We start from the raw sequence: 27725 nt of genomic DNA on the forward strand, positions 1-27725 counted from the left end.
TAACAATCATCCTTTTTATCTTCCTCTCATATTCATAGATATGTTTTGCAGACTTTTATTAGCATTTTAAAATCCTCAGATTCTTTTGTTTCCATCCAACAAATAATTCTAACACATTGGTTAAAAAAAATCACAACTACCTCTTTTCCTTGGGGCCTCAAAATGATTGTTTCTGTTAAAGCTAAATAGAATTAACACCAAGACAGAATTGGCATTTGAATGTATGAAAATTATGCAGAGACTACTGATGTCAGTAGAGGTTATGTACTAGTAAGCTCCACTGAAATTTACAAAAAGCCTCTTGGAAGAAAATGAAAACCTTACCATTAAATTGTGGAAAATAAGCCAGAGAAACCATGAGAAAGAACTTGGTTTAGTAGATTGAATGCTGGCCTTGAAGTCAGGAAAACCTGGGTTCAGGTATGACCAGATGTGTTCTTAAATATTAAAGTTCCCATGCATTAATTTATAAAGGATTTTGCTTTATGGGAAATTCCTTCTTCTATCTGTAATTATTCAGCATCTGACCTAGAATTCTTTCTTTGTGGTTGGGGATGTTGACAGTTTCAAGTGGTTTTGAAAAAACTAGCTCTCCTTCCATGTTACTGATCATTTGACCAAGTAATCCACAATCTGTTGCACAAGGGTTGTTAGTCTTAGATTTCTATTAGGTGTCAGGCACTATCCTAAGTACTGGAGATACCTGTCTTCACTCCCCCAAAAAAGAAAAGTTTAAAAATGTAGTATTTCTAGTATTCTTCTACAAAAAGTGGGCTGGGAAAAAATATGTAAAAATAAATAATGTAAAAATAAAAAAATTGTTTTCTCTCATGAATCACAATTTCAGAAGAACTGAAGTGATCATGAGTGGAAAAAGTTTAAGAAGCCCTGTGAATGTAAGCAGCATGTGACAGTTATACCCAAGGATAAGGAATGAAATCTTATCCATATGTGGAGATATCTTAAGTGTACAAGTAACTCATTGTATACCCAAATTAATACACATATTCTAGTTTGTAGGATAATCGTACTTACATTTTAAAAGCAAATTAAGAATAATTAAAAGTAGCAAAATTCTACTGTCATTCTTGTTCACTAGAAATTATCTATACTAAATTTTTAGTGTTGGAACATTTAAATTTTTTCAGCAGTAGCAGCCAAGAGGATAAAGACTGTAATCAGAAGGGAGCAGTTAATCTGCAATAGCTTAACTCTTGGCTATTTTAATAAATGTTAGTGTGCAGAAAAAAGAGCATCAGTCTTGGAGGCACTGGACTTCTATCCAAGGCCTGGCTGTCATACTTAATAATACACATGTAACTATGGCTAAAACATTTGAGCCTTCTTGGACTTCATGTGGAGAACTTTAAGAGTGACATGAGCCAGAAGGTATTCTTTGATTTTGATATACATAGGTATATGAAGCCAGTATTACTGGCTACTTTAGGTCATATTATAAGTTAGAATATTTATGTTAATTCCTTTAATAATCAGCTTCACATTTATTTCATACTTGTCTTTGTTTTCATTCAGCTAGGATTTATGTATTCATAGTTATATTGTTTTGGTAGAGAAATTGTAAAAATTGCATTTTAGATACATGGTTTATATAGCATTTTAAAATATGTAATTTAACACAGAATGTAAAATTTATTATTGAAAAATTTCAAATTATAAAATATCTCTTGTACCAGTTGTGAACACAACATATAGGTGCATTTTCTTTTCAGTGATGTAGAGAACAGTGGTTTTAAGTTGGTGTTCACTTATTTCCAGGAAATATTCCTGGGTTGATTTGCTTTAGTGCAAAAATCTTTTCAGGTAGAGATGCTCTAATATTGAAAAGTCAAACAGCGTGAGAGCAAGATTTTAAATGAAAACTTTCACCTAGAAAATATGAAAATAAAAGCATTTGGAAGGTGTCATTTTTGCTAATATTATTGTATTATGTTATATAGTAAAAGCTAAACATAAACATCTGTTGAAATAATTTCATTGCAGGAACAACCCTCATGCTTTTCAATATTTAAAAAAATTTTTTTCCCAATTACGTGTAGAAAATTGAAAAAAAAATTGAGTTCTAAATTCTCTCTCTCCCTCTTTTTTTCCATACTACCTCATAGAGAAAGCAAGCAGTTTGATCTAGGTTATATATGTGCAGTCATGCGTACATATTTCCATTTTAGTCATGTTGTGAAAGAAAACATGGAGCAAAAGGGAAAAAAAACAAGAAAAATAAAGTAAAAAAATATGCTTCAATCTGCATTCAGACTCTTTCTGTTCTTTTCCTGGAGGCAGACAGCATTTTTCATATGTCTTTAAGGGTTGTCTTAGATCACTGAGAATAACTAAGCCATTTTTTATTAAAGGGAAATAACAAAGCTGGATATATATTTATTTGAATTTTAATTTTTTTTTCATAGACTTCTAAATTACAGCTTAGGAAGCTAAGAGTTTAGAGAGCTTGTCTCCAATAGATATTGTATGCTGAATTGCAATCTGTATTTTTTCTGAGTCTAATTATGTCATGCACCATTTTATACTCATTTGTTATGCAAAATCAGATATTTTAAAACTAAGGCTTACTGGCATAAATAAGGAGTAGTAGGGATCTTTTTTCATATTATATGCATATAATGCTTTATATACATATGTATGTTTTAATTTATCATTTATAGTTAATTTGTAAATATTTATAAATTAATCAATTATTGATATATTAATATAGTTGTTAAGTACCAACTTATTAATTATAATTATTTGTACACATATACATGTTTTAATTTTACACATAATGTTTTGGAAAATTATAATTTTTGAGAGGATTACGTATTGAATGTTGATTTAAATGAACCATATATAATTGATTGTTTCCCTTCATTTCCAATGAGGACCAAAATGACATCATTATACAGTAAGTTCTCGACTGTGGCTGATCAGACCAATATAAGATTGGAAGGCCCTAACATGGGTTGGGCACAAATTGTCCATATGTCCATTTGGTAGAGAGATATCTCTAAATTTGCCCATCTCATGTTTCTTTGGAACCAGTGTAGTTCTGCTTTGCTCATATAAAGCAACGTCTTCTTTGATGCAGGCATACTGTGCTGGGCAGTCCCTGTTCTCCAATTCTTACAATTGATTTCAAATTTCTTTGAAGATACCTTGAGAGTATCCTTATATTGCTTCTTCTCATCTCTGTGGGAGCATTTGTCTTTTGTGAATTCTCTTTAAAATAAGCTTTTAGGCAAAAGTACGTTTGGCATTCAAGCAATGTGGTCTGCCCATTGGAGTTATACTCTCTGCAGTAGGGTTTGAGTGTTTGACAGTTTGGTTTGAAAAAGGATCTCTGTCTGGTACCTCATCTAGCCAAGTGATCTTCAGAATCTTCCTAAAACAATTCAAATGGAAGTGACTTCATTTCCTGGCATGGCACTGGTAGATTATCCAGATTTCACGGGCATACAGCAGTGAGGCTTCTTAGACCTTCAGTTTGATAGGCAACTTAATACTTCTTCTCTCCTGCACTTTCCTTTGGATCCTTCCGAACCTTGAGCTGGCTCTGGCAATGAGTATGTTAATCTCATACTATTCACAACCTCTCAGCTTCCTAAACTGGTGGTTTCAAGTAAGGATGGTGCAGTGTTTGTGTGCTGGAGAACCTCTCTTTTCTTGGTATTAATTGTCAGGCCAAAATTAGCATAAGTGGCAGAGAATTGATCCATATTCTGTTGCATCTCAGCCTCAAAGGTTGCATTGAGTGCATACATATATTGAGTGCAAACAAAATATTGAATGCCAACTGTCCCTCCATTTTGGTCTAGACTTATAACCTTTTCAAGTTAAATTTTACCGTCAGTGCAGTACTTGACCTTCATGCCATTTTTGTCCTTATTGAAGGTATTCGACAATATCATTGAAAACATCACGAAAAGAAGCATGGGAACAAGCACACAGCCCTGCTGCAAGGATGCCATCATGAAACGTACAATAAGGATGAACCTCTCTGAGCAACCAGATTTTACCATTATCTTTCACAAGTCCTCATGACTAACAATATGAAAGGTCTTGGTCATTCTGTACAAACCTCTATTTTACTCCTGGCCCGTAAATGGCCTTTGAGATATCATAAAAGTGCTTTGAATTGCTGTTATCAGGTTAAAACTGAATTCCATCTGCCTTTTTACTGAGCCAAGAACCCTGAATCTCTCTAAGCTTAACTTGCATTTTACTTTTGATGGAGTTACATGCTGCCTTCTTAGAGACGGATGAACCATCTTGCTAGTAAACCCTGTGGCATTATTGTTTTTCATTTAGTTACTTCTGAATTTCCCTTGTCATTTTCATCAAACCAGTCCTGCTGTTTGTGAGTTTTCTGGCGCAGACAAGTAAATGTGGTGCTGTACATCACATTTTTGAAAGCTGCCCTCTCCTTTTCTGTTTCACCAATGTGTATGCTCCCAACATGAAAAACCCTGATGAAGTCAAAGAAAAATTTTATGAGTATCTAGAAACCATCATCATTAATGTGCCAAAAGAGGTCAAGCTTGTAATTCTGGGTGACTTTTAACACTAGAGTAGGCACAGATTATTAGACTTTATCCTGAAGAAATGGGCTGAACGCTTCCATAGTGTTCTCAACAGACCATCATCAACCAATACTAAAGCCATTGATGATATGCCTCAGGTTGAAGTCAGTCCTTCTCTAGCCAAACTACTAACTGAAGCATGCCATTGGGCTTCTGTTGCGTGGCAAAGCACCTGGTGCTGATTCTATTCCAACTGAGATTTACAAGGTAATGGGTGCACTGCTTATACAAAAGCTGACTAAAATCTTCTGGGTTATACGGCAAGAGGTGGTTATGGAGTTCAAGGACAACTCTATTCTCAAACTCTATAAAAGAAAGGGAAATAGGTTGTCCCATGACAACCACAAAGGGGTATCTGTCTTAGTCATTGCCAGTAATATTCTTACCAGAATCCTCCTTAATCAGCTTATCTTTCACCAAGAAGGTCATCACCTCCCCAAGAGCCAGTGTGGTTTCAGAAAGGGTTGAAAAATGGTTGACATAATGTTCAATGTCTGACAACTCTAAGAGAAATGCCAGGAGTAAAATAGAGGTCAGTACAGAATGACCAAGGCCTTTCATATTTTTAGTTATGAGGACTTGTGAAAGAGCATGGTAAAATCTGGTTGCTCAGAGAGGTTTATCCTTATTGTAAGTTTCATACCTTTGGAAGAACTGAGGCTTTGTTCATACCTAAAATTCATGCTTTTGAACTACAACAACTTTCTTAATGTGTAAAAATATTAATAGCCTTCTTAATTTGGTCTTAAGTTACTAATTTAGCAGGATCCTTTTAGGTGTACCACAGTGCAAGACTTGTGATCTTAATAATATTACAATCCACATAACTAGCCTCCATTAAAGTTTTTCCACTGACATGGACTGTGGGAAGTCCTAGCACTATCAGAGGCTTCCTTCCCCTCTTGGCTTCTTCCCTTGGCCTTTAAATTCATCTTAAACCCATCTAGGATGGTTGCACAGTAGGCAGACCTAACACTGGGATAGTTATCTTCCTCTTTACCTTCCTTTTTGCCCCTTCTTCCACTCAGACCCCATTTGTATAGCTTGACGGCTCACATGGCTTCTATGAAGTGAGTCACCCATTCTGTTCCTTCTGGCAAGATGACACATCACCAGACCTTACCATGTCACTGCCTTCTGATGTTTTATATAAAGACCTTGACATCTGCCTTGCCTTTTCACTTCAGAACCCACTCTATTACTTTTTCTCCCAGCATTGCCATCTAACCTATTGATGTAACCTAAGACCTTGCCATATACTGTACTGCTATACACTTAGGACTTCTGTGTCTTTCCATCCCTGCAGAGCTGAACTAGCCTTTATGTGTTGTCTCAACCAGTTAGATTATGAGCTCCTTAAAAGTGAGGTTTGTCTTACTTTTTCTTTTTATATTCCTAGTGCTTAGCACAGTACATGGCACACATAAGTACTTGACAATTGCTCATTCATTCATTCATTCATGATGATGACAGAATCCTGATCCCAAAAGATTTCAACAAATTGGATCGGTGAGCTGAATCTAATTAAATGAAATTTGTTAAAGATAAATGTCACTTTGATACTTAGCTTTTTTGTTTTTTCCCCCTCTAAAAGCAACTACACAAGCACTGAATTGAAGAAATGCAGCTTAATAATTCATGTTTAAAACAATAACAATAGCAACTCAACATGTTTTTTGATAAACTACAAAGTCAGTTTTAGTCAATAATGTGATATGCCAGCCAGAAAAGCTAATATAATCTTAGGCAACATTTAAAAATTGAGGTAGTTAGTATTTTTGCTTTACTCTGTGCTGGTCATATCTAGAATATTTATATCAGTACTGAGTGCTGCATTTTAAGAGAGACATTGGAAAATGAAGGACTCCAGAGAAAGTTGAGCAGATTGTTGCATAGGAACAGCTGAAGAAACTGAAAATTTTTAGCCTGGAGAAAGTAAGATGTAGTGGTGATGAAATAGCCATTGTTTATTACATGAATGATGCAAGAATAATTATGTCTTTTTTTGTGACTACAGATTCAGCACTTGAACATTAGTTCCAGTAGAAGTTATAGAGAAGCAGATTTTGGCTCTTCATAAAGAAAATGATTTCTAATAGTACTGTCTAGAATCTGTTTGGACTTACATGAATGAGACAATGAGTGAAGCATTCTCAGTGTTCAAGTAGAGTCTAGATTCTAGAGGAATTTCTTGCGTAATAGTAGCTGTATCAGAAACCTCTCATTTTCCTTCTAACTTTAAGTGTCTGTGCTTCTGTCAGAAGTGGTTAAGTAGCGCAAGATATGGCCACTAAACAGATGAAGATCCATGAAAATAACTCCAGGCAGGGCATGATAGAGCAGAATTTGAAACTGAGCATATTTGTAAACTGTTGTGAGGCTTATTGGCAGCTTGTTTTCATTTATGATAGTCACAGACAAATTGATATTTTTTGAGCCATGATAGACAGGACTGTGAAATTAAGACAGAAGAACCATAAACAGTATTATTGTCTGTACATAGTTCTAACCTCATACAGCATTTAGTTATATGCCGCTGTGGTAATATATAACTGAGCTGCAAATAGGTATATGTGACCTTAAGTGTGTTTAGGTTTACGTAATTCTTTACTGCATAATTAGATGCACATACTCAATATGGAATGAATTTCTGGTAACATTTTTCTTAAAACACTTCTCAGTCAACCATAATAACTGACATGAATGTCTTCTTAAAATATGAAATGTAGTAGAGAATATGAGTTTGATTATATTTTCTAAAGTGTGATTATCTCATACCCAGCAAATTAGCAAAGATGGCAAAATATGAGAATAGTCAATGTGGGATGAGTGATATACTATTGTGTGATTTAGACAACGGTTTGGAATTATACTGATAAAGTGACTAAAATGTCCATACACTTTGACCAGAGATTGTATTATGTAGGCATGTATCCCAAGGAATTCATTGATTAAAAAGAAAAGTGCTTATATATGCCGAAATATTTATGGTAGCATTTTTTGTGGTTCAAAAGAATTGGGGAAAAAAGGAGATACCTGTCCTTTGGGCATTGACTGAACAAAAATTAGCTAGCAGAGGGGTGGGGAACCTGTGGGCTCAAGGCCACATGTGGCCTTCTAGGTCCTTTTGATTGATTTCAAGTTTTATAGAACAAATCTTTTTTGGATTCAATCAAAGGACTGCACTTGAGGACCTAGAGGGCTACATGTGGTCTCAAGGCCACAGGTTCCCCACCCTGAGCTAGCACCTGAATGTAATGAAATGTTATGATGCTCTAAGACACAATGAATATTATTTAAACAGGGTAGCAAAGAAATATTTACATGAACTGATGCTGAGTGAAGTAAGCATAGCCAAGGAAACATGATGGATACAACTATGTAAATGAAAAGAAGAACCATCACAAAGCAATCAAAAGTGAATGGTAGCAAAATTAAAAGAAATTTAGATGAAATTAAAACAAAAAGTAGTAATAAAATTTATGTAAAAATAAAAAATTTTGAGTGTACTGGCATCTCTGACCATAATTTCACAAAACATTTTTTGCCAGTACCTAATTCAGAAACTTTTAAAGATATTTGTGTATAAAATAAAATGTAATTTTACATCCAGATAGAATTTGTGTGTTGCTATACTGCACTATTGCATAGTGTGTATATATTCTTTTACCGCACTGTTAAATATCTCAAAGTAAGGTCTTTGTGTAGTACCTTTGTATGTTATAGCAAAACTGTTTCGTTATGTGTCCAGATACAGATTTGGTGCTTATACTGCATGACTAAAATAACTTTGCTTTTAAGAAATTCCGCTTCACAATGAGTCATTGAGGTTCTTTATGAACCGTTTATTCCATGGCTGCTTTTCTTCGTTGTAGAGAACATGGAGTTAGTGATAGAACATATTGTATGTCTTTATATAGATCTATTTATTAGTAAAAGCCTTAAGGATAAAAGAGGTTGTTGTATTTATTTTGTTTGAATTGTGTGCCGCCTGCTGAGCTCTTGAGTATTCAGGGCTACAGTTTATAGTATTAATTAAGAAAATCTTTCCCTTTATTCTCACAATGAACTAGATACAGTGTTTTATTATACTCTGTGAATCTTGAACCAACTTTCTTTTGAGTTCTTGTGTTTTCTTGCCTTCCCTTCTTTGTGCTGTCTCTTTTTCCCACGCCTCTCTTCTATTGTGATAAATATTGCTTTCTTTAGAACAGAGGTAGATACTGGTTTTTCTTCATATTTATTTATTATTAAAATGTAGATTTCCAAAAATTACAAAAAATGTTTGGCTAAATATGCATTTTGATAGGCATGTACATATGATATGACCATAATAGGACCTGATAAAAATCTATATCCATTTCTCTTATGTCATTTGATGATACCATTGACTTACACTATGAAATTTCAAAGATTGCAATACATAGAATTTATTAGGATCCCTAACACTGGTTCAGAGACAAATGTCATTAGAATCAAATTTTCATTGGCTATATAAATCATTAAAAAAGTGTAATTTTTTTATTTTTTAGGTTCAACAAATAGATCGTGTAGTTGAAGTTGTGGAGGAAACCATTAAAGGTAATCAAAGATGTAAATGAACAGTTATTCTAGTTCTCTAATATGAGTGCTGATGTGTCCATGTGCCTCTGTCTGTCTGTAAGAATCCTCTGTGCTTAATGTCAGAGGCAACAACCCAAGACGGTCACAAGAAGTAGAGACAGGAGATGCTGTGTTGCTTGTTCAAATTAGCGATTCTTCTGTAGAAAGTCAAAGGAGAATGCCATTGCCCTGGTTTGGAGAAATCATTGAAAGCAATCATATAAGAGGTGGTGCTGAAGCCTAGATTTTATTCATTGAATAGAATTTAGATTTGGATTTGGGAGGCAGAGGAGAGCAGTGAGTCAGAATTGTCTCCAAAGTTATCATTTTGATGAAGATTGGAATGCTTGGATCATGTACAGACTTAGCTTAATATTTTTCAGGAAATATATGTCGTGGCAATTTTGCTTGAGTATTAATTTGAAAGGTTTTGCTGTGCAATTCTATTAAAAATATTTAAATATACGTGGGGCAGTTATAGCAGTTTACTATTTTATTTGTTACCTTGGTACTTTTTCAGAATGGTGGTTCATTTTCTTCATCAGTGAAGATTTGAAATGTCTTGACAGCCTCCTCATCCTCTATGAGTTTCTTATCTGATTTTTGATAAATAACTTTAAAAAGTTCCACCCAAGGTATTTGAGAGCCTTTTTTCATTTTCTCATGAGTTCCAATGTATCACTTGGACTATTCTTACTACATATCCGGTCTACTTCCTTTTTCTAAACTTTCCCATTTTTGTGCTTGAGTTGCCTTTTTGTGTCCACCATGCATTTTCCCACTTCTCTTTGGTCTGGTCAGCATATTACTTCAGAGTTTTCTGTCAGTTATTCAACAAACATTTTGTTGTTGTTCAGTTACGTCCAATTCTTTCTTACCCCATTTGGAGTTTTCTTGGCAAAGATAGTGGAGTTGTTAGCATTTCCTTCTCTAAATCATTTTATAGATGAGAAAACTGAGGCAAACAGTTAGGTGACTTGCCCAAGATCACACAGCTCGTAAGTGTCTGAGACCAGATTTAAACTGAGGTTTTCCTGATTTCAGACCTGGTACTCTATCCACTGCACTACCCAGCATTTATTAAATGCTTGCTATGTGCCAGGTACTTTACCAAGGAATAGAGATACAAAAATTAAAGTGAAAACCCTGCCCCTATATTAGTTCATTGTTTTAGAGAGTTTAAGGGAATTGTCAAGGGTAAAGCTAGAAAAAGGAGTGGAACTGAGACCCAAACTCAGATCTCTTGACTTTCAAACCAAGTATCTTTTTCATTGTGTCATATGTTAGTATTATTATTAATAGGTGCTGAGTAAAATAGGTGACACTACATCACATAGTTTTTAATATAGTAACCAATAAATCTTGAACTCACTAGTTCACTGTACTGTCTATTCGCATTCATCAAAAGCGCTGCTCCTAAGGCAAAATGACTACCAGAAGAATTAATGTCAACAAAATAGAGCTGTTCTCTGAGTGTGAACAGTTTGTTGCTGACTTGGAGGGAAAGTTGAGCCAACACACAGTTGGCAACAGTGGAGCAGAAAAGGAGTGGGCAGCTTTCAGAGATTTGGTGTACAGCACTGCATTTGCTCATCTGGGTCAGAACACTCGCAAACACCAAGACTGGTTTGATGAAAATAATGGGGAAATTCAGAAGCCTCTAAATGAAAAATGAGAACTCCACAGGATTTACCAGCAGGATGGTTCATCCATCTCTAAGAAGGCAGCATTTAATTCCATCAAAAGCAAAGTACAAGCAAAGCTTAGAGAAAAGCAGGATTCCTGGCTCAGTAAGAAGGCAGAAGAAATTCAGTTTTATGCTGATAGTAACAATCCAAAGCACTTTTATGATTCCCTGAAAGCTATTTATGGACCAAAAACCTATGGTGCAATCGCAGCTACTCAGTGCTGAGGGAGCCACATTGATTAATGATAAAGACATGATCCTAAAGAGATGGTTGAAGTCAATCCCTCCTTAGCTGAAGCTCCAGCTGAAGAAGAGGTTTTGAGGGGCATTAGGCTCCTTTCATGTGGCAAAGCACCTGGTGCTGATTCTATTCCAGCTGAGATTTACAAGGTAGAGGGACCATTGCTCATATAAAAACTGGCTGAAATTTTCCAGGTTATGTGGCAAGAGGTTCAAGGATACCTCCACTGTCTATCTCTATAAAGGTAAGGGGAATAGATTGTCCTGGGACAATTCCAGGGGGATCTCTCTCTTAGTCATTCCTGGCAAAATTCTTTTTTTTTTTTTTCTTAAATTTATTTTCAGGGTTCTACAGTTACTACCATATAACTCAGATTGTTTTTCCCCTGCTTCCCCCCTCCCTCCCGAAGACAGCATGCAGTTTTATATAGGTCCTACACATCCATTCCTATTAAATACTTTTTCACTATAGTTATCCCGTGTAGAGGAATTAAAATAAATGGGAGAAATCAGGTAACAAACCAAAACATAATACAAAAGAAAATGATCTGCTACATTCTGTGATTGAATTACATAGTTCTTTCTCAGGATGTGGAAGGCATTTTGCCTTAAAAGACATTGGGAATTTTTTTAAGTCCTTGCGTTGCAATGAAGTTCCAACTCCACCAGAAAAAACTCTTGCATGCTGTGGTTGTTGCTGTGCACTAAGTTCTCCTGGTTCTGCTCCTTTCACTCAGCATCAGGTCATATAAGTCTTTCCAGGCCTCTCTGAAGTCTTCCTGTTCATCATTTCTTATAGCACAATAGTATTCCATTACATTCATATACCATAATTTATTCAGCCATTCCCCAATTCCCCTTGATTTTCAGTTTTTGTCCACCACAAAGAGAGCTGCTATAAAGATTTTTGTACATGCGGGACCCTTTCCCATTTTTATGATTTCTTGGGGATACAGTCCTAGAAACGATATTTCTGGATCACAGGGTATGTACATTTTTGTAGTCCTTTGGGCATAGTTCCAAATTTCTCTCCAGAATGGTTGGATCAGCTCACAGCTCTACCAGCATTGAATTAGTGTTTCAGCTCTCCCACATCCTCTACAGCATTTATCATCTTCCTGTTCTGTCATGTTTGCCAGTCTGATAGGTATGATGTGGTATCTCAGAGTTGTTTTGATTTGCATCTCTCTAATCAAGAGTGATTTAGAGCATTTTTTCATATGATTATAGATATCTTTAATTTCTTCCTCTGAAAATTGCGTATTCATATCCTTTGACCATTTATCAACTGGGGAATGACTTGTATTTTTGTACATTTGACTCAGTTCTCTATATATTTTAGAAATGAGGCCTTTATCACTGACACTAGCTGCAGATATTCTTTCCCAGTTTTCTGCATCCCTCCTAATCTTGGTTGCATTGGGTTTGGTTGCGCAAAAACTTTTCATTTTAATGTAATCAAAATTATTCACTTTGCACTTCATAATGCTTTCTATCTCTTGTATAGTCAAAAATTCTTCCCTTCTCCATAAATCTGATAAGTATACTACTCCTTGCTCCACCAATTTGTTTATGGTATCAATCTTTATACCTAGGTCATGAACCCATTTGGATTTTATTCTTGTGTATGGTGTCAGGCATTGGTCTATGCCTAGTTTCCACCACACTGTTATCCAGTTTTCCCAGCAATCTTTGTTGAACAATGAGTTCTTATCCCAGAAGTTGGGGTCCTTGGGTTTATCAAACAGTAGATTGCTATATTCATTGCCTACCTACCCTGTTCCACTTGTCTACCCTTCTGTTTCTTAGCCAGTACTAATTGGTTTTGATAATTGCTGCTTTATAATACAATTTGAGATCTGGTAGCGCTAGGCCACTTTCTCTAGCATTTCTTTTCATTAGTCCCCTTGATATTCTGGACCTTTTGTTCTTCCAGATGAATTTTTATATTATTTTTTCCAGCTCTAGAAAATAATTATCTGATAGTTTAATTGATATGGCACTAAATAAGTAAATTAATTTAGGTAGAATTGTCATTTTTATTATATTGGCTTGGCCTACCCGCAAGCAACTGATGTTTTTCCACTTAGATCTGACTTTATTTGTGCAGAAAGTGTCTTGTAATTGTGTTCATATAGTCCCTGGGTTTGTTTTGGCAAGTAAACTCTCAAATATTTTATAGTGTCTACTGTAGCTTTAAATGAGATTTCTCTTTCTATCTCTTGCTGTTAGGCTTTGTTAGTAATATATAGAAATGCAGAAGATTTGTGCAGGTTTATTTTGTAACCTGCAACTTTACCGAAGTTGTTTATTGTTTCAAGTATTTTTTTACTTGATTGTCTGGGATTCTCTAAGTATATCATCCTATCATCTACAAAGAGTGATAATTTAGTTTCTTCTTTGCCTGTTCTAATTCCTTCAATTTCTTTATCTTCTCTAATTGCTACAGCTAACATTTCTAGGACCATGTTGAATAATAGTGGTGATGATGGACATCCTTGTTTCACCCCTGATTTTATTGGTCATGTATCTAGTTTGTCTCCATTGCATATAATGCTTGTTGAAGGTTTAAGGTAGATACTGCTTATTGTTTTATGGAAAGTTCCCTTTATTGCTGCGTTCACCAGTGTTTTTATTAGAAATGTGTGTTGTGTTTTGTCAAAAGCTTAATTTAATTTGTTTCCCCTTTATGTTCTGGCTTACTCAAACAGTGGGCTTTGATTTCAGTTGTTTCTGTTCCTTCCTTACCTGATCTGTTCCACTGACCTGTCTGGACGAGTGAATGAGTGAGTGAATGTGTGTTTGAGAATCAGTGATCATTTATTAAGGATGTATTAACCTGCTTTTCACTAGTCTTTGTGCTTAGTGTTGGTGATATTAAAACAGGCAAAAGATATTCGTGGCTCTCAAAGAACATACAGCCAAATGGATGAGAAAACATAAAAATAAGTGTAAATAAAATTCTAGCAGTAGAGAATTTATTAAGTACTTACCACATTACAGACACTATCCTAAGCAAAAGAAGTCCCTATCCTTAGAGAGCTCACATTCTCATGCTTGAAACAACATAGAAACAACTCTGAATAAAGACGATACATGCAGTAAAACTGAAGAAAAGTAAAAGAGGGAATGCAGTAGCACCGAGGGGGATTAGGAAAGGCTTTTTGTGGATTGTGGGATTTTAGCTGGAACTTAAAAAGGAAGCCCAAGAAGCCACGGGGCAGAAATAAAGAGAGAGAGAATTCAGCCATATAGGACAGGCCATTGATCTAGAGTTAAGAGGATTACCTTGTGGAAGGAATATGTAGTAGGCCAGTGACAAGCCAGAATTGGGGAGGTGGGATTCAGTCAGGCTGTGGGGGCAGGGCCACCATTCAGTGCCAGACTGAGACCAGCTCCCTCAGGGCCTCTACACAGGGCTGAGGTAATAATTAGCTCCTCAGTGCTCCCAGGGGTTTTACGAACCAACAGTGGATTCAGGCTGCTGTAGGGTTTGAGGTGGGAACCTCCACTGGCCGCCCATGTGGCCTCTGCAGCCACTGCCTGAGGCCAGAGCTATAGGAAGGCCCTTCTCCCTTCCTGGCCAGCTGAAAAACCCTTTCACTGACCTTTGGTACCTGTGGATTGAGGGATCTGCAAACCTGCTGCTGCTGGGACTGGGGATTCTGGGACTGGAGATTCTGCCCCTGAGGGCTGTTTAGGAGCCATATACCTGGTGGCCAAGGCTGGGCTAGGCTCCTCTTCGAGTCTGGTGCAACAGACTTTTCCCGTGGGCCTTTCAGGTCACCCTGGGCTGGAAATCTCCTCCACTCTGTTGTTCTCCACTTCTGCTGCTCCAAAATTTGTTGAGAGTCCCTCTCTACAGGTGTTTATGGGCTGTGTGGGGAGAGCCTGCATTTGTGTGTCTTTGTACTCCGCCATCTTCCATTTTCCTTCATTTTTGTACAGCTTTCCTTGCCACCTTCCCTCCATTTTTAGATGAAACTGCCTCATCTAAACATCTAAAGGTCAGCCTTTCCACTTGTTCAGCCAACCCCATCTCTTCTGTGCCCTTTCTGCTAATATTGACTGAGGGAAAAGGACCAGCTAGAAGCAGAAATGAAAGATGCATGAAAATAAATAATTAATGGGAGAAAGGGCACAGAAGAGAATGTAAGCAGTTGATCTTTGTTTAATCAGTCTTTTTCCTTAATCATTGTTCAGTCAGGTTTCTTTTTATGTTTCTCTTCATTCTCGTATTTGAACTTCAAAGTTTCCACACAGCTTTGGTCTTATAATCGGGAATGCTTAGATATTTGCTCTTTCATTAAAGGTCCATTTTTCCCTGTCCATGATTATACTCAGTTTTACAGGGTAAATTATTTTTGGCTCTAATCTAAGTCTTTATACTTTACTTTCTGGAATATCATATTCCAACCTCTCCTCTCATTAATAGTAGTGACTACTAAATCTTATGTCATCCTGACTGTGATTTCTACTTGAATTCTGTCTGACTGTTGTATCATTTTCTTCTTTGATCTAGAAACTCCAGATTTTGGCTATAACATTCATAGGATTATTCATTTTGGTGTTTCAGGAAGTGATAGCTGGATTCCTTCTATTTCCATTTTGCCTTTTGATTCTAAGAGATCTTTGCAGTTTTCTTTTAGGATTTCATGAAATATTATGTTGAGGTTCTTTTTTTGGAGCATGTAAATTTTTTCTCCTTAATTTGATTTCCAGGTTTGTTTGGTTTTTTATACTGTTCTCATATTTCCTTTTGTTTCCCCCAGTCTTTTGACATTATTTTATATCTTGTTGTCACATGGAATCTTTGACTTCTCTGCAGTCCATTCTAATTGTTAGAAAGTTGTTGTTTAGGCAGGTTTTGTACCTCTTGTGCCAAGCTATTAATTCCTTTTTCACATTCTTTTTTCATGTACTTTCTCCCCATTTTTTTCACTCTAGCAGTCTCATTTCATTTATAAGAGAACATGTAAAATTCTCACTTCATCTCTTTCATGAATTCTAGTTAGATTTGTACCCAGGCTTAATTTTCTTTAAAGCTTTGCTTCTAGAGATTTTGAAATTTTTTCTTCTTCTGGATTTGTACCTTAAAGTGTCCCTGTTACCAAAATAGTTTTTTATGGTGGGCTTAATTTTTGTTTATTTATTCTTCCAATCTATTTCCTGACTTCCTTACTTCATGTTAGGGCCAAGATTTCCACATTTCTGGAGGAAAGATCCAAATTGATTCTGTTGCCATTTTCTTGGATTGTTGTGTTATTTTTTTGCATCTTAGGGTCAGCTCTGGTAGCAGACTTGCAAGCTTTCAGTATTCTTAAAGTGGGCTGTTGTAGCTCAATATCTAGTTGTCCTCATGGTCTGAGCTCTGCAAATTCCTGACCTTGATTTGAGTCCGAGCAGTAGGAGACTGATGCTAGCTCTTGACCAACTGGAAATCTTTACTGGTTCATAGTGACAGAAGTGCAGGCTTACCTTGAGTCTGAGATTCCTACTTTTCTTTGTTTTGCCCCTATTGCCTTCAGACTAGGTTAGAAACTGGAACTGAGATCGCAGTCTGCTCCTGGCATCTGAGCCATGCTGCTCCTTGCTTCTGAATATGTTCTCTTTTTGCTACATCGGTTAGGGTTTGAGATGGCTCCTTACTCAGGGATACCACCCTTGGAGGCAAGTGCCTTCCTTAGTCTGTCCTGCATCTGTGGCCTGAAATTGCATTGTGGGTGACACAGGAGCTGGTTGCCATGTGCCACACTTGTATGGGAATGGGATCCTCATTTATCCTGTTACACAGCCTTTCCCACTCCACCTGTAGTTGCTTCTTACCAGATCCCATCATCATTTTCCACCTACATGGGAAAGCCTCTTTTTCAAGTTGCCAAACTTTATTGCATTTGGCTGCGACATGACATCTTTTAAACAAATGAATGAATGAATGAACAGATAAATAAAGGAATGAGTGAATGAATGAATGAATTTAAAAATCATTAAATTTTTCAGACTTTCACTTTTTAAACAATTATGAAAGCATTCAAACTTGTTTTTTTCACTTCCCATTTGAGACATTCTTCTGTGGAATGGAACAACATGCCCCTAAAATTCTCCTTTGATAAACAGGAAGGCAGAGATGAGGAGGGGGAACATTCCACAGATGAGGAATAGTTAATCAGTCAGTCAGTAGGCATGCATTCAGCATGTGCCAGGAACTCATTATCGTTTAGGTTATTGTATTGCAACTGAGCATATGAATAGGTTTCAGTGGAAATAAATTTTTACTTTCCTTTAAAAGAAAAAGGCAAATGAACTTTGCTATGTTATTATTTTCTTTTAAATACCCCTGTCAACAATTCCATAACTATTTAGTCAGAGATCCAAGACACATATGAGATCTACAAATTATATAGATGAAATCTTCAAATTACACGTATGTGTCCTGGAAGTCATTGGTACAGACCTCATTATGAAGCAAGGATATTGCATTTCTCTTCATAGATTTATATGCCATTTATCTACTTTTTAAGCCTTTGTTCACAGTTGTGCAGAATAGAGCTGGGAATTTCAAGAGTTGTAAAAAAATTTCTTACATTAGAACAACATGTAGTCACCTAAAGTTAAAGCAGTGTGTAATTTCTTCTGTATAGTCAAATATAAATTCCTTGAGAGTAAGAACTGTTTAATTTTTCCCTTTGTGTTTCTAGTTTCTACCATAGTACTTAGCATGCAATAGCCACTTAAATCCTCAAATGAATGTTGATTGAATGACAATAATTATTCTTTCAGAACAGCAGTGAAGTTATCTAACAAGTACAAGTTTCTTGACATTGCAGTCTGTTTTTATTTTTGATTTTTTTACTTTGGTTATAGCACAGAATTTTATGTTTCACCTTTTATCAGAATATTTTTTTCCTCCTACAGGTGATTTGAAAATGTTTGCTGTTTTTTCAACAAGTCAGTATATTGTAATAGTTTACTAACCTTGGACCTGAGTCTTTGGACTTCAAGTTCTCCCTCTGACACTTACTAGCTATGGGATCGTTGGAAAATCAGTTAATCATTAGTGTTGGAGGCAACTTTATAATGATACTCGTATACACTGTAAACTATACACTGTAATTTCTCTATGAGGATAAAATCACAGGTTCTGATACTCACCAACTACCACATCTCCTGTCTCTCTTCTAGATCAGTGAGCTTCATTTTTACTTTTGTGTACAAGGAGACAAAGTTTTCGATCAGAACATATCTCTGATTTTATGCTAGATAATGTGTAAAAGTGAATTAATGTAATAGAAATTTTCCTCATACTGAACTTTCTGAAATACATCTATTTGGTTAATTTATACAGAAATCTGTAATGAATCAGAGTTCAGTTAATGTGTTAGAACTGTGCTAGAATTTAGATTAGATTGACTTAGTTCTTTGGGTGAACAGATTGCATAGTTAATAAGTTTCAGGTTTTCACAGTCCTTTCAAAAATCTCATGATTTTTGTGTTGCTGTTTACTTGGAGTTTCTTTTTAGTTCTAGCCTATTGTATCCAATACAGTTCCATTTAATAAGCATTTATTAAATGCATACTATGTTTAAGACATTGTGCTAGATACACACAAAGACAGAAATGAAATGGTGTCTGTTCCTCAAGCTTACATTCTGTTCAGGGAAAAAAGAGACATGAAAATTAAATATAAAGAATTTTTGGAGGGAAAGTCTCATATCGACTGTTCATAAAATGACAATGATTCTAGGGGGCATGGTGAAATGACACTACCATAGGATCACCAATTTAGTACTAAAAAGGACCTTAGAAACCAATCAGCCCACTGCTTTTTACAGATGAGGAAGCTGAGATACGTAGAAGTTAAGAAACTTGTCCAAGGTCACATATATAGTCAGAGACAGGATTTGAGTTTAGATTCCCTGACTCTGAGGACAGTGTTCTTTCCACTATACTGCAATAGGGTAGTGGAATTGGAATGAGGTTCACATGAATGGGATATGAGGGAATCAGGAGCAGTGATTAGTAAAGGCAACTATCTGTGCCTGAGGCAGCCCATCAATCAACAAAACAGGGATGGCTCATGGAGACACTTTTGCAATGGCATTATAGACTTTATTATTCATTTCTGAAAAGATAAAGAGGGAAGGGTATGCAGGTTGGCAAAGCTGATGACAAGTTTCTGGTCTTTTCCAAATGGTTGGAGTATGGATTAGTAGATTCCTTTTTCCGGCTGGTTCAATCCTTAGCAAAATCAGTTCTACTCCAGAGCTCACTCCAGTTTTAAATAAGTTATTTTCTTCAGTCTCAGGCTCTTTTTTGTTTACATTGCTCGCTTTAGAGCTAGAAGGTATTAGATATTTACACCTGGAAGGGACCTTAGAGATCATCTGATCTATCTTCATTTCATTTTACAGTTGAGGAAACTGAGGCCCAGGGAAGTTACATGATTTTTTTTTTGAGTTTTAAGAATGATTTTTATTTGTTTTTCTTTCTTTTTTTAAAATTTAAATACACAATAAGAAAAGAAACAGACTTAAATACAAAAGAAAAAAAGCATTGCTATGTATGTGCACAGCAGAACATTAGAGAGCATTCAAAATATACAGCAATAAATTTCCGTTTCGAAAAAACCTATATGATAATAGTACACATTGTGTTCTGAGCTTCTTAAGAATAAATTGAAAATACATCTCAAGTCTTAAATCTGCCATTTAAGTATCATTTGACCTTGGGTAAATTTCTTTACTACTCTGAACCTCAGTTTCCTTAGCCACAAAATTAGGGTATTGATTCTGGCACCACCTACCTTACAAGGAAGTTGTGAGGAGCTTTGTAAACTTTAGACAGTTATAGGAATGTAGGCTGTTATTATTACATGCCAAATACCTCACGGGAAAGTTACATGATTTTGCCAAGATTATACAGATAGTAAGTTGAAGAGACAGAATTCAAACCCTGATCCTAATCCTGTTCCCCTCCTTTTTAAAAAATTCCTTCCAAACTATATTTTTATTTCTTTCTCTAGTTGCTTTTTTTCTTATTTAAATCATGTTTTAAATCTTTAAATGTCCGTCTGATTGTTGTCCTTTATTCTTGAAGAGGACCAAAATGACATCACCATGATAAAGTGCAGTTTCAGTGTTTACGACTGTGGCTGATGAGACCAATATAAGCTCAGAATTCTCTACCACAGATTGGGCACAGAGTTTGTGTGAACATTTGGGATGGTTCCTCCAAATTTGCATATCCTATGTTTCCTTTGTGCTGTCTCAATTCTGCTTTGCTCATAGAGCACAGCACCCTTTCTGATGTGGGCATGCCATGCTGAGTGGTCCTGTACTGTAGAGGGCCCAGGGGACGCGAGTCCCGTGATCAAGGCCATAGCTGAGGCAAAGCCTGTTCCCGTGGGACTTGTGCTTACTTAAACCCTGGCAGAAGCACTCCATGACCCTGGAACCTGATGTTCCTGCAGATACTGATGTTCTGTACGGTAAAGTTACATTTGGGCCTAGGAACCCAGGAACTAGCTTCAGGAACAAGACAAGCTTCATTACTTGTTTCAGGTGTAAAGATGTGGGAAAGTCTTGAGATGGTGAAGTAATGGGATGAGCACAGACTGCATGTGATTGTGGTTACATCCTTTATAAACCCTGAATCTCAGCTGAATAAACAGAGTTGCCTTACATCTTGTCTCCCGCCCCATTCATTGCTCACAGTTCGCTCAACCAAGACTGACAGGCTCTGCTGGTCAGAGACCTGTTGGCCTGGGGGACCCCGGGGGGCTCGGGTCCTGACCCCGAGCACTGTACCACTGTCTCCCATGTTGCACAATCAAATCCAAAGTTCTTTTTTTCTTTTTAAATTTATTTATTTTAGTTTTCAACATTCGTTTCCACAAAATTTTGAGTTCTAAATTTTCTCCCCATCTCTCCCCTACCCTCACTCCAAGACACTATGCATTCTGAATACCCCTTTCCCCAATCTGCCCTCCCTTCTATCACACCCCTCCCTTCCCTTATCCCCATTTTCTCTTTTCTTGTAGGGCAAGATAGATTTCTGTACCCCATTACCTGTATTTCTTATTTCCCAGTTGTATGCAAAAACAATTCTCAGCATTTATTCCTAAAACTTTGAGTTACAACTTCTTTCCCTTCCTCCTTCCCCACACATCCCCACTGTGAAGACAAGCAGTTGTAGGTTATACTTGTGTAGTTAAGCAAAAGACTTCCATAATAGTCATGTTGTGAAAGACTAACTATATTTCCCTCTATCCTATCCTGTCCCCCATTTATTCTATTCTCTCTTTTGACCTTGTCCATCCCCAAAAGTGTTCGCTTCTAATTACTCCCTCTTCTCATTTGCCCTCCCTTCTGTCATACCCCCTACACCCCACTTATCACCTTCTTCCCTACTTTTCTGTAGCGTAAGATAGATTGTCATACCAAATTGATTGTGCATGTTATTCCCTGCTTAAGCCAAATGTGATGAGAGTAAGCTTCACTTTTTCCTTCTTACCTCTCCCCTTCCCCCCTCCATTGAAAAAGTTTTTTCTTGCCTGTTTCCCAATATATTCTGCCCTCACCCCTTAATTTTATTTTTTTAGATATCATCCCTTCCTATTCAACTCACCCTGTGCCCTCTGTCTATATGTATATAATCCCTCCAAATACTGAGAAAAAGTGTCATTCCATGTAGGAATGTGAACAGTAAGTAAGTCCCTTATGATTTCTCATTTCTGTTTGCCTTTTCATGCTTCTCTTGATTCTTGTGTTTGAAAATCAGATTTTCTATTTAGCTCTGGTCTTTTCATCAAAAATGCTTGCAAGTCCTTTATTTCATTGAGGGACCTTTTTTCCCTTGAAGTATTATACTCAGTTTTGCTGCGTAGGGAATTCTTGATTTTAATCCTAGTTCCTTTGACTTTTGGAATATCATATTACAAGCCCCTTGATCCCTTAATGTGGAAGCTGCTAGATCTTCTGTTATCCTGATTGTATTTCCACAGTACTCAAATTGTTTCTTTCTGGCTGCTTGCAATATTTTCTCCATGACCTGGGAAATCTGGAATCTGGATACAATATTCCTAGGAGTTTTTTTTTTTTTTTGGATTTCTTTCAGGAGGTGATCAGTGGATTCTTTAAATTTTTATTTTTCCCTCTGGTTCTAGAATATCAGGGCAGTTTTCCATGATAATTTCATGAAAGATGATGTCTAGGCTCTTTTTGTCATCACGGCTTTCAGGCAGCCCCATAATTTTTAAGTTATCTCTCTCCTGGATCTGTTTTCCAGTTCAGTTGTTTTTCCATTGAGATATTTCACATTGTCTTCTATTTTTTTCATTCTTTTAGTTTTGTTTTATAAATTCTTGGTTTCTCATGAAGCCATTAGCTTCCATGTGTTCCATTCTAATTTTTAAAGAACTATTTTCTTCGGTGAGCTTTTGAACCTCCTTTTCCATTTGACTAATTATGCTTTTTAAAGCATTCTTCTCCTCATTGACTTTTTGGGCCTCTTTTGCCATTTGAGTTAGTCTATTTTCAAAGGTATTGTTTTCTTCAGCATTTTTTTGGTTCTCCTTTAGCAAGCTGTTGACTTGCTTTTCATGATTTTTTTGCATCACTCTCATTTCTCTTCCCAGTTTTTCCTCCACCTATCTTACTTTATTTTCAAAATCTTTTTTGAGCTGTTCCATAGCCTGAGATCATTGCATATTTATTTTGGAGGTTTTGGAAGAAAAAACCTTGACTTTGATGTCTTCCTCTAATGTTATGTTTTGTTCTTCTTCATCCGAAAGGATGGAGGAAAATACCTGTTCTCCAAGATTAACCTTCTATAGTCTTATTTTTTTCCCCCCTTTTGGGCATTTTCCCAGCCAGTTACTTGACTTTTGAGTCCTTAGTCAAGTGGAGGATATACTTTAGGGACCTGTAAGTTCTCAGTTCCTCTAAAGGGGTACAATCAAGGGAGAGGAGTTTGCTCCTCTCCTGGCCTGTGCTCTGGTCTGGGAACAACCACAAGCTTTTCTGCCCAGGATCTATGAGTAGGGTTCCCTCTCCACAGCCACCTTCAACTCCCCCAAGGCAGTGTTCCTCCTTACCCTAAGGCTGCCACTGAGGCCTGAGATCCAGATCAGCTGCTCAATTCCCCAGGGTCTTTAGGCCGAGCCCTCCAAAAATGGATACTGTGCCACAGTGACTTCTGTCTCCCTGGGCCCAGAACTAGGGCCAGACCCTGATCCTTTCTCACCTAGGTGAAAGAGCTTTATTGTTGACCTTTGAAGCTGTCTTTGGCATTTTTTGGTTGAGAAATCTTTGGAACTGCAGCTGCTACTCCTGATTCAACCCTGAAGCCTGCTATAGTACTATCCTTGCCACACTGCTCAGCCAAGACTGGGCTGAGCTCTGCTCTGAACCCAGTGTGATAGACCTTTCCTGTCAGCCTGTCTTGGGCTAGAAATCTCTTTAACTGTCATTTTGTGGCTTCTGCTGCTCTAGAATTTGTTTAGAGTCATTTTTTACAGGTATTTTTATGGGCTGTGGAGGTAGAGCTAAGAGCAGGTCTGTCCTTCTAGTCCCCAAATCCATAGTTCTTGAGAGAGACCTTGAGAGTGTCCTTGTATCACTTCTTCTGACCACCATGTGATCACCTGCCCCATGTAAGTTCTCCAGAAAATAGTCTTTTTGGCACGTGTGCATTTTCCATTCTAACAATGTGGCCAGCCCATTGGAAATTGTGCTCTCTGAAGCATCGTTTGAATGGTTGGCAATTTAGTTCAAAAATGCCCATCTACTAAAAACTGGAATGATCTAGACTTTTGTGGATAAGAATATTGTGTTTAAGATGTGAAGTTCTTGAGATTTATTCTCTGTTCCATTATTAATGTATTGTTTGTCAAATTCCTTAACCTCGATTTGCATCATACCTATCCTTTTTTAGCCTATCCTATCAATATATATTTCAGCTTACTTTCAAAAATAAAACTCAGTTGGCAAGTCTTATTAATCCATAATTTTCTTTTGCATTGATTTTTTTTTTACTCATACTGCTACCATATTTGTTTAAACTCTTAGAACCTCTTTACTGTTGTTAATAGCCTCCTAATTTGTCTCCATTATCCTGGTCCTTTGCTTCCCTGACCCAGCTTTTTAATTTCTTAATAATTGTGTAATTGTGAAGGTCTTTTGCCCAGAATATTCACTGGCTGCTGTTTCCTAAGGAACAGAACACTAATAGTCTGGTGTTTATGTCCTTTGTAATTTTACTCCAATCTACTGTGGTAACGTTTTGTCATAATATTCACTTTCATGTACTCTTTCTCAGTGAAACTGGACTGTTACCTAGTCTCATGCTCTTCTACCTCACCTCTGTGCGCTCATGGAAGTTATTCCACTCATGACATTTATTCCGTCTATTCCTTTACCTTTGATTTTGTTCTTTCTTCAAAGCCTAAATGCTATCTCTTTAATCAATAAGTATGTATCTAAGTAACTATGCATCAGAATACAATGAATGACAGTATCTCTTCTCTCAGGGTGCTTACATTCTAAAGGATCTCTACATATACAGAATACTGAGTGTCCCAAAAGTTTTATTGAAATTTTAAGCTGTAATAACTTCATAAATATGTTAGAACTTTAAAAAACAGTTGAAAGGTTAAATGTTTACATTTTAAAACATTGATGTTTCTTATTACAATTCAGTCTGTCATGTTGTACTATGTATCATTCTGGTTGAGCTTCGAATTTTGTAAAAATTTTCATCAGCTACTGGTCAGTGACTAGAATGTATTTGTAATTCTAGGCCTAAGATTATGTAATGAATGCAATTTTGGGGCATACATGATGCTTTAAAGTGATTCTGTTGTTAATATTTATTGGGGAAAAAAGCAGAGATAGTAATCATCCTCTCAGATAAAGCTAAAATAGATTTAATTGTAAGAGAAAAATAGGGAAACTATTCTGTCAGCCATGTTGTTTTGGACTTTTCACAGTAACTAGACAGTATAAGAATGGAATATTGCTGTAGCATAGGAAATGGGTTTGTGGACTTAGAAAAAACATGGAAAGACTTGGAAGTGAGAAGTTATCCATCCTCAGAGGAACAGAGGACAAATAAGTGTAGTATGGTCTTGTATAGATGCATGTGAATGTATGTCTATATGAGTACAACTATACCTAGGTATGTGTATGTATATGTAAGTGTATATATGTATGTGTGTATTCGTATATATCTTTGTGTGTGTATATATATGTTTTTATATTTGCACATATATTGCGTATGTCCATATGTGTGTGTGTGTGTGTGTGTATGTATGTATGTATCTGCATTTAATTGTACTTTCTGGGGACAGAATGGGGGAAAAAGAACAAAGCAAATAGTGCACAGCAGAGAACAAAAACTTATAAGAAAGCAGAGAAAAGATGAATGTCTCTGAATGCAAGATGTAGTATTTATTATATAGACTTTTTTGAAATGGAAATTTATTGCTGTATATTTTGAATCTTAATTTTTTAATTTCTGCTGTGTGCATGTCAATGCTTTTTTTCTTATTTTGTATTTAACTTTTAATATTTAAGTTTACAATGTATTTCTTTTCCTTTTTTTATTATGTATATAAGTTTAAAATAAAATAATTTAAAAAAATAAAATGGCTGTAGAAGGAAAGATCTAATGGAGTTGGATCAGGTGACTGAGGCTGTCAAACAAGAAGGCCTGCTTTACTGATCTCCTAGTCTGAGAAAGTATCGTCCAGAAACTGTTGTACATACATTGTGTAATGATAGGGTGCTCATTATGTAAGACTAAGAAAATCAAACAATTATAAAATTCAGATTTTTGAAATTTGAAATCATTTGACAAAAGATTTCAAATGATGTTTTTATATGTTTGTAACATTTATGTTTCTGAATTGATTAATGTTTAAAATTAGCCTAAGACTTTTGGGATACCTTGCTTAAAGAGAATACAAAATAGTTAAACATGAGGTAGTTTGAGAAGGAGGGGACTAGATGTTGAGGGAACTAAAAAAGAGGCTTTGAGTAGAAGATAGGGCTCCAGGTTCATTTTCTCTGAGGCACACAGGGACTGGACAGAGGCAGAGATAGCAAGCTCATGTTCTGTAGGAACAGCAGAGACAAGACCAGTTGACTGTATCATAGTGTGAAGGGTAATGGGTTTTCCACCCTATCCTGACTGCATGCATGCTCCTTATCTCTTTCCTTCCTGAATCTTGGATTGTATTTGTAGGATTCTGAACGAGAGAGGGAGAGAAAGGGAGAGGGAGAGGTAGGGAAAGGGAGAGAGAGAGATTGTGAGTAGGAATAGGTGTAGGAATTTGTCTAGGGGAACTTGTTTTTGTAGTAAGCCTTGACAGAAAGAAAGTTTAAGATTTTGGCATTCCCTGGATTAGTGATAAATGCCCTGTTAAATCTTACAGATCCTGGTATTCTAATGATGTCCCAAATAATATTTTGCTTTTGCCTTTGAGCAATCGATTTTATTATATTTTGTGGATTTACCCTGGAAATACGCATGCATGTTAATAGTGACTGCTATGGCTATTGCATTGGCACTACAATCGTTAGATAATGTTAGAATTTTTAATCATGGGAGTGGAATGCTCGTGGGTTATGATAAGATCTATTTGTGGCCATCTCTGTGTCTGCCCCAAGTGGAATGAAGGCAGAGGTCATGTCATTTTAGGAGAGTGAGGAAGGAAGTGGGTGATGAGGGAGCATCAGCAAGGATGTTAATGACCTCCAATATAATGTAAGGGCAGTAGCTGGAAAGGAGAGGAAATTTCTTCCAACTCTGCCGATCACAGTCCATTGATACTTATTCCTCCTTTGCAGCTCTTGTCCGTATCCTCCCAAATTCATCACATGGGTCAGCCTGACATAGAGGCATTACTTACTTTCTCCCAGCATTGCATATTTGCAAAGGGAGCACTCTGACTGTCCACTTGTCAACACTTGCTACATGATCAACCCATTTTTTCTTTCCTTCATGCACTTCTTTGATGACATCCTTCATTTCTCTTCTTTGGAGTTCCTTCTTGGTTCTATGTTACAGCCTGTTCACACCCATCATACTCCCTCAAACAGTAGATGATTGTTATACGAATTTTGTATTAATGGGAAAATAGGCATAGAAGTCAGTAGTTGATGTTTTCTTAGTCACCTCATTTTGGATTCAATAAATCCCACTCTTTGGGTGTCTACTCCTTTAGATACTCTGTAAATTTCATTGCCACTACAATTATATCGTCTTCAGCACAGATCTCCTCTACACATTTAATCTAATCCAGCATCTTTTCCTGTTTTCTTTAGTGCATTTCTCCTTCCTGTAAGCACCTCAAGAATTGTTTTGTTAGAGTTTATGTGTAGTGTTTCCACTGTCCTTGATGCATAAGGCATTTTTTTGGGAGGATAATTTTTAAAATCCTTTCCCCTTTCCTTCATAGTATAGGACTCTTTCTGTATTATCTGTGAATGACCTTGGGCTGACTTTGTTTAGGTGTCTGTGTTGCCAAGCTTTCTTTTTTTTTTTTCTTTTTTTTTTTTTTATTAAACTTTTAACATTTATTTTCACACAATTTTGGGTTACAAATT

The 27725-nt window shown here is 36.5% G+C and overlaps 1 protein-coding gene across 2 annotated transcripts in view; it reads left to right on the forward strand.

The window, feature by feature from the left end:
- Window positions 1-27725, forward strand: part of CDKAL1 (CDKAL1 threonylcarbamoyladenosine tRNA methylthiotransferase) — a 637247-nt gene that overhangs the window by 151871 nt on the left and 457651 nt on the right. For both annotated transcript variants that reach the window (XM_072603951.1, XM_072603950.1), the window contains exon 7: window positions 9122-9170. In XM_072603951.1, the coding sequence (XP_072460052.1) occupies window positions 9122-9170 (49 nt within the window). The remainder of the gene's footprint in view (window positions 1-9121; window positions 9171-27725) is intronic.

This window comes from Notamacropus eugenii, chromosome 4, assembly GCF_028372415.1.
Source record: "Notamacropus eugenii isolate mMacEug1 chromosome 4, mMacEug1.pri_v2, whole genome shotgun sequence".
Taxonomy (NCBI): domain Eukaryota; kingdom Metazoa; phylum Chordata; class Mammalia; order Diprotodontia; family Macropodidae; genus Notamacropus; species Notamacropus eugenii.